This window comes from Ovis aries, chromosome 6 (genome assembly GCF_016772045.2).
Source record: "Ovis aries strain OAR_USU_Benz2616 breed Rambouillet chromosome 6, ARS-UI_Ramb_v3.0, whole genome shotgun sequence".
Lineage (NCBI taxonomy): Eukaryota > Metazoa > Chordata > Mammalia > Artiodactyla > Bovidae > Ovis > Ovis aries.
The window spans coordinates 13,703,496-13,718,778 of record NC_056059.1 but is presented as its reverse complement, the minus strand read 5'-3'; the positions used below and the strand labels follow the sequence as shown (position 1 = coordinate 13,718,778).

General features: G+C 38.4%; 1 protein-coding gene across 1 annotated transcript in view; it reads left to right on the top strand.

The window, feature by feature from the left end:
* FAM241A (family with sequence similarity 241 member A) overlaps positions 1-4,712 on the top strand; it is a 43,527-nt gene extending 38,815 nt beyond the window's left edge. The window contains exon 2 of the mRNA XM_042251138.2: positions 2,339-4,712. Coding sequence (XP_042107072.1) covers positions 2,339-2,584 — 246 coding nt within the window. The 3' untranslated portion in view covers positions 2,585-4,712. The remainder of the gene's footprint in view (positions 1-2,338) is intronic.
* Positions 4,713-15,283: the final 10,571 nt, after the last annotated feature.

Sequence of the window (15,283 nt, the reverse complement as noted above, 5' to 3'; positions counted from 1 at the left end):
CATTCTTTTTTTGGTAGAAATTGAAATCCAAAAGTAATTTATTATATGTATAAATTAACTCAAAAATAATTCTGGCTTAAACTTATATACATTTAACAATGATGCCCCATTGAGTCTCATTTTTTCATTACATCAATGATACTCTGTACTCAAATTACTATTATATGGGAAAACACTGCCTTAAAGTGAAACACTTCAGCGAAACACTGAAAATCATTTTGTCTGACTATTGCACATAAAAGTTAGATTTTGTTCATTTTTTCCTTATGTATGTAAACTATTATGTAGAATAAAAAATAATGCATTTTTAAATGAAAAAATATTTTTAGTTATTTATTGATTACTGAAATGATTAAGTTTTGGTTTCTACTAAAGGAATCTAAGACCGATTCTTGTGTTCGAAGTGTGTCTCAGGTTAAGTTAATTAACTATTTTCTGGCCTAGACAGGCTACTTAGTAGCTTTTAATACTTACTTATTATATGAAAGGCTATACCCAAAGTCGTCTTTTTAAACACGAGTAATTTTCTATCTTGCACCTACTATGAGCAAGTATATGTTCAGTAAATAATTACTAATTTGAATCATCACACCTAAAAGAGATTAGGTTTAATAAATTATAATTACAACTGTGTCACTGTGACATAGTTTTTCTTTTGTGACCAAATTAGGGGCTAGTGGAAAGAGAGAAACGATACCAATTATTTTAACAAAAATAAGTTAATACAAAGAATTGTTAAGCAGGCATTGAAGAACAGGAAAGGCAAAAACAGGAAGGCAGTGATAGTCAAAAGAGGTAAAAAAAAATACTAGCATCATAAGCATTACCTGGAAACTTGTTAGAAGAGCAAATTCTCAGACTCCAAGCCCCAGTTGTGGCTTACTGAATCAGAAACCCTGGCAGTGGGCTTTCAAAGCCCTCCAAGGGAGTCTAATGTATCAAGTTTTAAAACCACTGCACTAAAGTAGGCTAGAGTGCCGCAGGTAGTAACGCCAGGAAGCAGCCACCACTCCTGGGCCTGAGGAAGCAGAGGAGAGAGAATTACTAAAACTGAGAAAACTGGGGAAGGCCCCATCACACGCAGCTGAGACTCAGGCTTCGAAGAGCCAATCGCCGCCCACCTGGTAGTGGTGTTTCTGAGCTCAAAGGAGGAGCAACACAAGACCCTGGGGACCAGAGATCTGAGGGAAAGGAACCCACGGGTTTGATCTGGTGTCTCAGGAAGGCACATTGAGTTTCTGCAGGTGCTGGGAAGTCACTAAACTGAAATCAGTGGCTGCTACCAGAAGGACCTACTACTGCCAGAGTGAACTGTCACTGGAGTGAGACCAAGAGGATCAAGAAACCCATGAGAAGCAAACAGGAAAGAGCAAGTCCCTTCCTCCTCCTCCTGCTGTGCAGTGTCTCTCTAGTTCCTCCACTGGCAGAGCCTAACAGGGAACCAGATATGTTTGTAGAATTTCAAAGAGTGGGGTTGAAGCTGAGAGATAGTAGCTTAATATCTATCTACTAGAGATAGTAGTATAAAGACCCTAATTGTAATAAGACTGAGAGGTAATAGAAATAGTACATAATTTTTAGTGTGTATAATTGGGTACACATGGACATTTTCTGGGGAACTGATATCTAGCTAAACTTTTAGACTTACTATACAAAAGTATTCCTATGTGGAAACTATATGTTTCTCCTGATGAGATTAATAAGCATTTAGGACATCAAGGACCTACACTGAATTCTTCTTAGCTTCCCAGCTAAAATCAAAAGATCACAGCCATAATAGCTGAGAATTGCTCAACAGTAGCAGCAAGCTCTGCTCCAGAGAGATGAGGCTGGGTCCTTGAAGTCTTAGTGTCAAAGGAATGGACTAAAAAGAAGCTTACTTAGCAGGACAGAGCAATCCAGAGTCTGCCTCAGAACAGGAGATTGGTATAAAAAGGTTGTTCTGTAATCATAGTCATTGATAAGAACAATACTAACATGATTTTTCACTTAATAAGTTGTTTTGTGCAATTCCAGGGAGCTAGAAAATGAATGGAAATGATCAGCTACTTCCTTCATCTTGTAAATCAGTGTTCTAGTAGTTGAGTGTCCAGTCAGTGTCAAAGCCACATAAACCAATAAATCAGTGCTTTCCATATTCTTGAAAGGTGATCACAGTCACAGCTGTTCTGGGTGACAATCAAAAGGAACATTCCCAGGTATTATCGAATGGTTATCACAAGTATGCCCAGTACATACTCTAGAAGATAAAGAACTATGAAATGATCCTTACTCTTAAAAGACCTTCACTTGTTTCTCATTTTATGTTTATATTTTGTCTTGTTTTTGTTTTTCAAAGGATATTGAAGAATCACAAAACCACACTGGCGAGCCTGTGGGAGATGACTACAAAAAGATGGGAACACTTTTTGGTGAACTGAACAAAAGCCTCATCAACATGGGCTTCACAAGGATGTATTTTGGAGAACAAATTGTAGAACCAGTAATAGTCATTTTCTTTTGGGTTATGCTGTGGTTCCTTGGCCTGCCAGCCTTTGGACTAGTTGCTATTCTTTGCCTTGTCATTATTTATGTGCAGCAGTAAAATATGGCCAAATGAACATTTGGTTTGACATTTGGTAGTCAGATATGTAATTAGTGAAGTTATATATTTCACTACATAAAGGCTGAAAAGTTTGCCTTGTTTCAAATTGTGTTGTTTTGCAATTAAATTTGTAAGTTGATGTTGTTTAAAATTAAATTCAACTTGATTTCAAGAGAGTTGAATATATATAGTAGCTTATTCATAACTCTTGTTTAACTACTCTGATCTGTGCCCACTTTTAAATACTCCTATTCCCATGCCAAAACTTAAATAACACCAAAAAGTGAGCAGGGAAAATAGGATACAAAATGCAAATAAGATAATATATATAGATCTTGTAAAAGCTCTAATAAAACATTTTAGAAGAAAAAGGGTGAAACAAGGAGTGAAAAATTTTAACTGGAGAATTGCTCCTCACTTACCCTAACCAAATAAATCCATATCTTCCGGGAAATAACTTGAATTTCCATTGTCCCTGCTCAGCCAAAACTAATGTAAACGACAACTTCTATACACTACCTTAATATTTTGATGAAAATCAGTAAAGCTAGCACATTTTCTAAAGATTGTAAAGAAATATATTTATTATAACTGGGGAAACTTCCCAAGTTAAATATAACTTTTTTTATAATGTAATACTTGGGCTTGGAATCACTTCAGTATATCATTTGGAGTTTTAGACACTTTTGGTGCTAATTCATTTTTGTGAATTTTTAAAGTCTCATAAGCCAGGTCCATAGTTGACTGTACCCCATAGTAAATTAATATTTTCCTCGTATTTTTTCCTAAACATTTTCAGTGTATTTTTTTTTCAGAAATTTACATTTTTATAATTCTTTTATAGCAATTAGTCTAAGATTTTAAAAATCTATTTCCTATCTTGATATGGATTTTCCCCCCAAAGTTGATTTGTATTATGGCTGAAATTCTTTATTATTCCTTTTTTTAAAAGAAAAAGCTCATTTTCTTTAATATCTGTATTAGAGATTACAGTGTTACAATATAAAACCAAATGCTTAAATTTGGAACTCAACAGCCAGTTGTATCATATTCCTCTAATGCTAAAGTCAAGTCAGTAATTGGCCAGGCATGTTATTAATGTGTTATTAATTCAACACTTTGGGGTTTTATATTGAAAAATAGCATTTCTTTAAACATATTTAGAAAATGAAAAATGGCTTACTCATATTTTGGATTTTGTTTAAAAAAAATATAAAATCTTTATACTTTGGTCTAAAAAACTTTCTATGTAGACAAAAGATAGGTAGTTGAGATAATTATCTAGAAATTTCAGTTAAATAGAGGAAGATGGAGCAATAGGTTATTTTTATCTTTGGCAGGGCAATAACTAAAGTGTGTAAAATGTTTACTATTCTACTTTATAAAGTTTTTACCCAATCCTGTTTCTAAAATTTATTCTATATGTCCTCAGCGTCTTCCATCCTGAAGCAGAAAAATGATGAAAATGTTCAATTTAGATTTCTAAAATTAGATTATCCTGAACAACAGTACCAATCAGAGGGCACTAAAAAATATTATTCCTCTGTGTAAATACAGATCTTTTAAAGTTTGACTTTGAAAAAAGACTTTGTACTATATCATTGTGTTTTTACTGGGTTTGCGATATTTTTAACGGTAACCTTTATGAACCTGGCAAGTTATTTGAAAAGGTGTCATTATTCATGTCCAGTAGAGTTGCAAGGTTTTTAATAGAAGTCATGAGATTTTGTATATCTGCATTCAATATTAAAGTGTATTCCTTTGTAATACTACTAGAAGTTTTAATTTCCTTTTGGAATGTAAAAAAGAAAGAGTAGTATGCAGCTCTGGTTCCACCAGTGCCTAATATTGAAAATATTTTTTAAAGTAATTTTTAATTGTCAAATACTGTGCATCTGTACACTGCTGTTAATAGGATGTATATTAAATTCTATAAAGAAATGAGATATTTTGATGCTATCCTTTCTGCATATATTATTAGAAGAGCATTCCAACAAATCATTTGCTTTAATAGGGAAAAAACAAACTTTGCTCATTTGATGGAAATAAAATATTTTCTTTTATGAAAGATATTAGAATGCAAATTATACTGATATCTTGAAATAAAAAGAAACTGGTCATTTCTTTGGTTCATGGTATAAGGAATTGATTCAAAAACATTCTCAATCATTTCAATCTCAGACACAAGACAATTTTAGAAACTACTATTACTATAAACAAAGAGATAGAAATTATAGTGCTATATTATTAGATTTGTGTATGTATATATCACTCATACCTCAATTCAAAAGGAAAAGGTCAAGACCTATAAGTAAACTGACTGTAGATGAATAAATCAATTTTCACTAAAGGGAAAAGTAAGTTTTGTAGAATGCAGTTGTCTCATATGCTGAACTGTCATATGCAAGGTATTTTTCCATTCCTGGCCACCAGTCAGATCCTTCTTAGTTCACTAGTGTGCTGGAGCCAGCTTACACTGGCTTGCAAAAGCCAACTGTATACATTTAATCCCTCTCTGCCTTCAGCGACATCAAGTTGGTAGCCTGACATTGAATATGAAGGGAGTATTTACACTGTAATTGGCAAACACGGCAAATCAGGGCTCTTTTTTTGTGGGGAGCCAGTTGTTGAACATGCATCATCAGCGCATCACTGATTAGCCACTCTAGAGGCCACATTTCTGTTTCTACTCTTACAAACATAAAGGAAACATATCAAGGCAAATCCCCACAGGCCCATCCAAAATTGCATTTGAATCTTTTCCATGTGGGAACTATGGGTCATAGTTGTCTTCTGACCGAAGTGTATCTCTGTTTAATCACGTTTTGATCAGAGGAAATCTTTCTGGGCTAGCACCAAGCTGCCAATCCATTAAAGACTATCCAGATGATCAGGAAATAAGACACGGCTACGGAACTGAGGAGGGCAAACTACAGCCTAAGGTCTGTTGTAAAGTATTAAGCTCAAAATAAGCAAAGCTAGGTATTGAGCAATCAAGGGCTGTTTGTCTGGTTTGTGATTCTTAATATAATTACATATTTTAGTTATTTAGTTATTAGTTATTTTACAAATGTTTATTGATTTCAGTTTATTTTGGAAGTTTTCATTGTGAATTAATGGCTTGACAGGGTGAAAGAAGAATTTAAAAAATCAGACTTTCATACCTGTTAGTACTTGTAGTACTAACAAGGAGAATATAAACTAATGTGCAAACTATTGCTTCAGGATTGTTGCTGGACTGAATATTTTCTAAGTCCTATTTCTCTGCCGTACAGTTGTGTTCATTGCACATGCTAGTAAGGTTAACACTCAAAATCCTTCAAGCCCAGCTTTAGCAGTACGTGAACCAATAATTCCAGATGTGCAAGCTGGATTTAGAAAAGGCAGAGGAACCAGAGATCAAATTTCCAACATCCACTGGATCACAGAAAAAGTGAGGGAATTCCAGAAAAACATTTACTACATTGCCTACACTAAAGCCTTTGACAGTGTGGATCACAACAAACTGGAAGATTCTTCAAGAGATTGGAATACCAGACCACCTTAGCTGTCTCCTGAGAAACCTGTATGCAGTTCAAGAAGCAACAGTTAGAACCAGACGTGGAATAATGAACTGGTTAAAAATTGAGAAAGGAGTATGTCAAGGCTGTGTATCGTCACCCTGCTTATTTAACTTCTATGCAGAGTACATCATGCGAAATGCTGGGCTGGATGAAGCACAAGCTGGAATCAAGATTGTAGGGAGAAATATCAATAACCCCAGATATGCAGATGATACCACTCTAATGGCAGAAAGTGAAGAGGAACTAAGAGCCTCTTGATGAGGGTGAAAGAGGAGAGTAAAATGGCTGATTTAAAACTCAACATTCAGAAAACTAAGATCATGACATCTGGTCTCATCATTTCATGGCAAATAGATGGGGGGGCGGGGAATGGAAACAGAGACTAATTTTATTTTCTTGGGCTCCAAAAAATCACTGCAGATGGTGACTGCAGCCATGAAATTAGAATACGCTTGCTCCTTGGAAGGAAAGCTCTGACAAACCTAGACGTGTATTAAAAAGCAGAGACATCACTTTGCCAGCAAAGGTCTGTATAGTCAGAGCTATGGTTTTTCCATTAGTCACATACGGATGTGAGAGTTGGACCATAAAGAAGGCTGAGTGCCAGAGAACTGATGCTTTTTTAACTGTGGTTGGAGAAGACTTGAGAGTCCCTTGAACTGCAAGGAGATCAAACCAGTTCAATCTTAAGGAAAATCAACCCTGAATACTCATTGGAAGGACTGACGCTGACGCTGAAACTCCAATACAGCAGCCACCTGATGGGAAGAGCTGACTCATTGGAAAAGACCCTGATGCTGGGAATGATGGAAGGCAAGAGGAGAAAAGGGTGACGGATGGCTGGATGGCATCAGACACAACGGACGTGAGTTTGAGCAAACTCAGCGAGATAGTGAAGGACAGGGAAGCCTGGTGTGCTGCAGTCCATGGTGATGAAAAGAGCTGGACACGACTTAGTGACTGAACAATAACAGTTTCTCTGCCCAACCCTTAATTTTTGATGTTCCAGATTGTTCTTTCATCGGTCTACACATTACCGTGGGCAATACCACCACTCCCACAGCTTCAGTTACCATTTCACACTAACAGCTCTCCAGTCTACATCTCCATTTCAGAGAGTTCTATGCAGAATATCAGATCCATACATTGAACTGCTTGCCCAACATCTGTTCTTGCTTATCCCTTAGTACCCAAAATTTAACGTGTCCAGAAAAGGAACTCGGCATCTTTTTCCCAGACATTTTCTTCCTGTGTTTCTAGTCTTAGCAAACAACACGATTGCCTCCTACACGGCCCACATGTAACCTATCACTCTTTCACCGTGTTCTTTTACCTCCTGAAAAATCTTGCCACTTCTTCCATTCACAGTATCACTAACCTAGTCCATACTGCCATCCATAGATTGCTATCAGAATCCTCACTGATCTCCTGCCTTCATTTTTCCGTGTTATAATCAGAATAATTTTTCTAAAATGTGACTGATGTCCTTGGCCTAAATCTTTTCAATGACTTCCTATTACTATTATGAGAAAATGCTTAGTCCTTAGTATAGATTTCATGAACCCTTCGTGAACTGGTTCTTACATACCTTACCTGTCTCTGCAGCCACCTTCCCTTCCCAAGTCTCACTGTACTGATTGTTTTCAGCTGAAAGCTGTACTTTCTTCCAAAACTCTTTTACCTTCTTTCTTTAGCTCCTCTCCACCAAATTGAGCAGCACATCCACAGCTTTAAGGCTTATTTAGATATTGTGTCCCCTGGGGAAAATTTCTCTGCCTCTTTTAAATCCAGTTTTGGTATTTCATAGGGCTTCCCTGATGGCTCAGTTGGTAAAGAATCTGCCTGCAATGCAGGAGACCCTCGTTCGATTCCTGGGTCAGGAAAATCCTCTGGAGAAGGGACAGGCTACCCACTGCAGTATTCTTGGGCTTACCTTGTGGCTCAGCTAGTAAAGAATCCACCTGCAATGCAGGAGACCTGGTTTGGGAAGATCCCCTGGAGAAGGGAATGGCTACATACTCCAGTATTCTGGAGAATTCGACAGACTGTATAGTCCGTGGGGTCGCAGAGAGTCAGACACGACTGAGCGATTTTCACTTTCACCTCTCACTTTGGTATTTCGTGTGCTTTCAGAGGACCCTGTGTTTCCCCTGTCCACATTTGTCTTGTTATATTGTAAAAGTTTATGGTCAGCTTCTTCCATTAAACAATAGGCTTCACAGGCAGAGACATGTCTATCATGTCCATAATTGCATCACCTAACACAATGACTGGCATACAGTATGTGCTCAAAATCTTTGCCAAATAAATAAATCAGCTTCATTTATTCATATTCTCCCTAGAGGGTGTTCACAAAGACCTAGAGTTGGTTGTACTTTAAAGTTTTTTGACTCCAAAAATATACCCTATTTGCATAAAGAGCATGGATTGATTTATATGTTATCACTTATAAAGTTTATTCACTTTCAGTGGAAGAATATTGCTGTTTTTGCATACATATACAGCATTGCTACTCTATGCTTACATTTTTAGAAGAAAAATGTATTTTCATGTTGTGCTTGATGAAATCACTATTTCTCCAGAATGCAAATGGTAACTCATGCTACCTAAATTTCATATTTTTCCAATATTTTTCAATAGATATTTATTTTCTAAACTTTAATTTTTAAAAATCTCAGAAATGTGAGCAGGAATTCTCAAGTATCTAACCTTGGTATTTTACGCCCCTGAATAAATTCACAACTAGAGTGACCTAGCTGCCCAGATTATATATGTTAAATAACACATATATAAAATACTTTGTTATTCTTTCTAATAAATAATACCCTTTCACAGCCATGCATTCTGAGTCTCCCTTCTGACTCCTTACATTGTTTTCTGCTTGTCAGTTAATTACTGCGCATCAAGTTTGGGTATAGTCACCTGAGAGTGAAAAGAGCATGCTTTCCTCATCCTTATTGCTGGAGCAGAAAGCCAAGGCCTGATGGATGTGCAGCTTCCCAGACAATAGAGTACTGGGAAAATCCAGATCTAGATGAGCCAAACTGTATTTCTTCTTTAAAATTACTGAATGAACTCAGCAGATGCCAGCTAAGATCCAAAACTTGGTCATTCAAATGCTTATTAAATTTGAATTGTTATTTTTTCAGCAAAGTTCAATCACTTAACCTTTCATTGACTTCATCAGCTGGAAATTCTTTACTAGAATACAGTGATTTTTACCACAAGACCATCGACCATTTTTGTTATGGGTTTACCCCTGTATTACAAGAGGCTAGCTGATGGTACATTTTTTAATGTGAGATTTTTTTAAGGAAAGAATGAAAATTCTATAAACAGTATACTTATTTATACCATAGTTGGTTCAAAACAAAATCTTCAGAATTATTTTTGTGGGAGGAGGGAATGAGATATATAACAACTCAATATTTGAGACTATGTACCATCTACAAAATGCCCTTCTCTGGTCTGTCAATAAATTTTCCTGGTTTTCAGTTCAGTCCAGTCGCTCAGTCATGTCTGACTCTGCGACCCCATGAATCGCAGCACGCCAGGCCTCCCTGTCCATCACCAACTCCCGGAGTTCACTCAGACTCACGTCCATCAAGTCAGTTTTACATATATATCAAAAATATTCATGACTATCATTTAATGTATTTTCAGCTTTAAAAGGCACAACAGTAAATGTGTAAACACACCATACAAATAAAGGTGAAGAAGAAACAGTTATGAAAGGAAAACACTTAGATGTTGGTTTGTAAAGATTAACCTAAATTAACCCTGCACAAAACCATAATGATGATTTTTCATATAAGGCTTAGTATAACATTGTTTAATTGTTAGACCAGTGGCTTTCAAAGGTTTTAATTTGTTTTGCTTTAAGGGGACTATAAATATATGAGTGATTATGATAAAGCAGAGCTTTACACAAACATAAATGATAAAAGCAGAGCTGTTTTAGTTGATTTTGCTGTAGTTCCCTGGGAAGTTAGTAAGCAGGAAATTTACTAGGGAGTGCTCTAGAGTAAGATCCTATAAAGCGAGTAAAAGAAGCAGGATGGGGCAGTTCAGTACAGTCACAGCAAGGCCTCAATGACTCTACTGGGTGTTCTCAAACGGGAATGATCCTTCAGGATTGACCTATAGTTGGGACAAGGAAGCTCTCTTCAGCCAGAAGTGACTGCCAGAGAGGACTGATAGCTGGGGGTTGTCAGCTAGCAGCATTCCAGCAGTCACCAGAGAAGACTGGCTCTTCGGAACTTTGGTTCTAATGGAAGGATCTGATCAGCACACACAGCATCCACATACACTCCCTCGTTTTCTCACCTCATCTTCCATAACCCGACTCTTCAGAGTACAGTATGAAGGTGACTAATTTCAAACTCACTAGTCAAGATACTTTTAAAAATTTAAGAAGGGAGCTTCCCAGGTGGCTCAGTGTAAAGAATCTCCCTGCCAAAGCAGGAGACATGGGTTCAATCCCTGGGTCAGGAAGATCCCTTGGAGAAAGAAATGGCAACCCATCCTAGTAGTATTCTTGCCTGGAAAACCCCATGCACAGAGAAGCCTGGTGGGCTCCAGTCCATGGGGTTGCAAGAATCGAATACAACATAGCAGCTAAACAACAACAGCCTTTTTAGTCTATTGTGTTGCCTGCTTCTGTTATGAGATTTGGCTGTTAGATTATGACAAAGTTTTAGTTGACTCAACAGTGTGCCCTGAATTCAGAAAAGGCTTGAGGTTGCTACAAATAGGTGAACAGATGATTGACAGAAAAGCTCATTACTTAAAATCAGGAGTAGGAAATCCATGAAAGTTTGTATACGTAACTGCTCACACCAAACTTATGCTAGTGAGCCCCTCAGGTAGTCCCTCACAAGGCATCAGGACAAAGCATCAGGGCATGTCTTGGGAGCTGGGTAAGTTTAAGCCTAGATGTAGGTAAGTGCTTTGTGCTTTGGCCCCTTTCTCAAGTTAAAGTAGTTTTAATCCTCAGACTTTGGAAGTGAGTTGAAAATAAGATTTCCAACGGTAGTGCAGAACTCACTTGTAAAGAAACCATATTCCCCTGCCCCCAGCACACTGCTGCAACTGATTTATGACTTGGAGATTTGGCCCTAATCATGGCTTTTCTATTTATTTGTAGCACAAAAGGTAGCAGCAGCTAAATTTGGTAATTCAGTAGGCATGAACTTTCTCTTGTCTTGGCTCAGAATATTTGGGGGGTCCCTAAGAGTAATTTTACTTACTATTTTTAATCCCTGGAACTTTAGGACTGAGCAAGATCAAGCAACACAGTGGCCCCAAGCCAGTTATATACTAAAACTATAACATTGTTTAGGCATGATTTCCCCCTTTGGTTATAGAAAAATATATTAGAACAACATACAAACTTTCAGAATGATGTCTTTATGTTAGACCTGACTTTAAGACACGGTTCTGCATTTACTAACTGTACAATCTGTATAAGTCATAACCACATCTCTTTAAAATCCAAGATTCTCTGTAAAGTGGGGTAACTTTATCTAAGACTGAATAAATTATTGCATATCTTATCATAGTACCTTACACATAGCAAGCTTTCAATAAATGCTAGTCATTAAACATAAACATCCACACATACGAGAGAACATTCTTCACTATCCATGGATATACTTGGAGCCATAAAAGATGAGTATTTTATTGTTGCCAAAAGATAGCTAAATACAAGGGAATTCTGTAATACTGCTATGGTTCACAATTCCTCATGATTAAAATCTTTTGTGAATTGTCTTACTAGCTTCAACTATTAGTGTTTCATGAATCAAAATGATCATAAAAATAAGGAATTAAAAAACAAGAAGTAAAGAATGCAAAGACTTGAATAGAAATAAAATATGCTCTGTGCAACCACACTTTGCTTAATGAGATGTCATTTTCTCTAAACACCTATTTACTGCAATACCATATATTTTATGTGCTCCTTTGCCTTAGTAAACTTAGGTATAGAAACACACTCAAAAATGCATACACAGGCCTGCTGTGGATTTGAAGAGTTTCCAAAACGAAATCAGTTCTAAAAATACTTCTCTAAGTTTTACTCCATTACATAAGCCAGGTGAAGTGAAAGTTAGTTCCTTAGTCCTTTTTGCGACCCCTTGGACTGTAGCCTGCCAGGCTCCTCTGTCCATGGACTTCTCCAGGCAATAATATGTGCGTGGGGAGCAATTTCCTTCTCCAGGGGATCTTCCCAACCCAGGGATCAAACCCAGGTCTCCTGCACTGTAGGCAGATTCTTTACCATCTGAGCTACCAGGGAAGTTTTTTATAGCTTATAGAATTGCAAACAGCATCTTGCTTTGATTACAAAGAAATTTCAGATTAATCTGGTGGGGTTTATATGTTTCATGTTTTCAATGTGCCCCAGGAATGCTGTCACCAAGATAAATATAACTGAACCCTGGGACTCACATGCTTCCTGGGCAGCTCAGTGATAAAGAATCCACCTGCCAATGCAGGAGACACAGCTGACACAGGATCAATCCCTGAGTCAAGAGGCTCACCTAGAGGAGGAAATGGAAGCCTGCTCCAGTGTTGTTGTCTGGAAAATTCCATGGACAGAGGAGCTTGGCAGGCTACAGTGCATGGGGCCACAAAGAGCTGGGCATGACTCGGCAACTGAACTCTCACACAGGAAAACGATTACATGCCAGTATACATGGATACTTTCTGTGCGCAGGAGAGGAGAAGCCAGTAAACATTATTCGTATATAATGTTTAAAAGTATTCTTAATTTGTTCATAAAGTCTTATTTTTTTAGTCTGTAAAAACACACTAAAGGCTTATTACGATCTTAATTTTTTTTATTGTAGTAGATCTTCAACTGCATTTTCTCCATCCTGGATTTCTCTTTCTTTCTTTTTTTTTTTTTAACACTTAAGAGGTGATCTTTAGTTGAAGTTTGTTTTTCTTCCCCAGCCACAAAACTCAGGGTTGACTTGCTTGGTCAGGTGAAGGCAGAAAAGAAAAAAGTTTTCAGAATGGAAAGCACAAGTCCAGTCTTCAGAGTAAATGCAGAGTCCATTTTGAAGCATAGGAAATGTTCATCAAATTCCATTCCAGTGACTCAAGCTGGAATTCCAAGTGCAGCCCCTGGATTGTCCTGGGCATGACACGGAAGGCAAGTGTGTGAGCACTCGAGGCTGTGCGTGTGGGAACATGAATGCCACTCATTGCACAGCAGTGGGAACCTGAGTGGTAGCTGAACACCAGAAGGAGTGTATGATTTTATGCCAAGAAACTAAGGATCTAGAAGATGGACACCTGGGAACTCCGTGAAGGATCTTTATTCTTGGTGGCAGTCTAGGAAATCCTCTCCTGGTCTGGAATCTGACAAAGGAAACAGGTGCAGACCCCTGCGGTGGCTGGCCACAGGTTAGGGGGTGGTTCACTCGCCCAGAGTGGTGGCATCCTCTTGTTAGCGAGACCCTGTTGGCGCTCCTGGGACAGTATCACCTGTCATCCATCATAGTTTAAGGCTAATGCCTTAAACTAAGGCTGAAGCCTCGTAGTGAGGCTTCTACACCTGGGTCGGGGCTGATGGACAGTCACAAGCTCCCTTCTGGATCCAGATCTTAATGAAAGAAGGATTCACTGGGGAAGCAAAGCATGATTTGGAAGACAGTCCGGGCTGGCTTTGTGGGCAGGGAAGTTGAGCAGTTGCACAGAACCTGATGTTCAGAGAGGCCCCAGGCTTGGCTTAAAGCGCTGCTGCTTCCATCTCGAAATTCTTAATCCTTTCCTCTTTCAACTTGTGTTTTGGCTTCACGAGCACAGAATCCCTCTGTAACGATGACGCATGGGAGTTGAGTGAGACAAGACGTGAAGCAAGTACAAGGTAAGCCATAGGGCGGCTGACAGCCTAGAGAGGCCACGCTTCCCATGAGAACCAGAGCTTGCTTCGGACACAGAAAGAAGGCAACGACGTCCTGAGAACCATGAATGACCAAGGAACTCCCTCAAGCTCTATTCACTCATGCTTCATGCTACCCCCTGTATTTCCAATCACTTGCACTGCCATAGAATGAAGGAGAAGAGAGGGCAACTCAGTAGCTTTTTTCCCCTCAGCACTTTCTTACTTATTTGTAAGTGAAAGGCAGAGAGTGTTGGCAGAATGTGGATCAATTAAGAAGCAAACAATTTAGGGACTTCCCCGGTGGCCTAGTGATCAAGACTCTTCGCTCCCAATGAGGGGACCTGGGTTAGATCCCCGTCAGGGAACTAGATCCCACATGCCATAACTAAGAGCCCACATATCATCCTTCTGCGAGGCATGGCATGCTCAATCATGTCAGACTCTTTGCGACCCCCTGGGCTGTAGCCTGCCAGGCTCCTCTCTGTCCATGGAATTCTCCAGGCAAGAATACTGGAGTGGGTTGCCATTTCCTTCTCCAGGTAGGTTTCTCTTTCCTATTTCCTTTTAAGTCATTCTCCCTCCCTGAAAAGTGAACGTTCCTCAAATCAGACATTTATGGCTATGAATGTTTTATAATAAATTATGGCATATCTTTAGTGCCATCTCCTAGTGTATTTCAAAACTGGTTCTCCCACATTTTCCTTAACTGTCAGTTTACGCTTTCAGATATTTTTATAAGATGCTCAGATAGAGCTTATGTTGGCAAAACACAGCTCTCCTCAGGCATTTCTTCCTTTTTCAACTTGAAACATTTCTTGAGAGCTGCATGTCTAGCTACCTGACCACCACAGTCCCCTCCCTCTGTAATGGAAAGATACTGAGCTTTTCCTTTCCTGCCGTATCACTGACACCCAAGTCAATGACACAGGTGTTTTTTCTACCAACTTGGCAAAAGACCTATGCTAACAAAGAAGACATTATTTTTGTAATGCAGAGAGTTAGACATAAAAAGACCTGAACATTAATACTTGTTTTAAATTTCAGATGCTTCACTGATACCACTTACTGGTGCTAGGAGCTGCTGTCTCGTCTCTGCCAAAGACAAACTGCTTTAACATGACCTCCTAAGCACATGAGTCACTTCTCCCTTCTTCAAGGTCTGTCAGAAATGGTCATACCAGGAAAAAAGTGATTCTAGTAACTTCTCTAAGTATATCCAAACTTCATATTTAACCTCTTCAC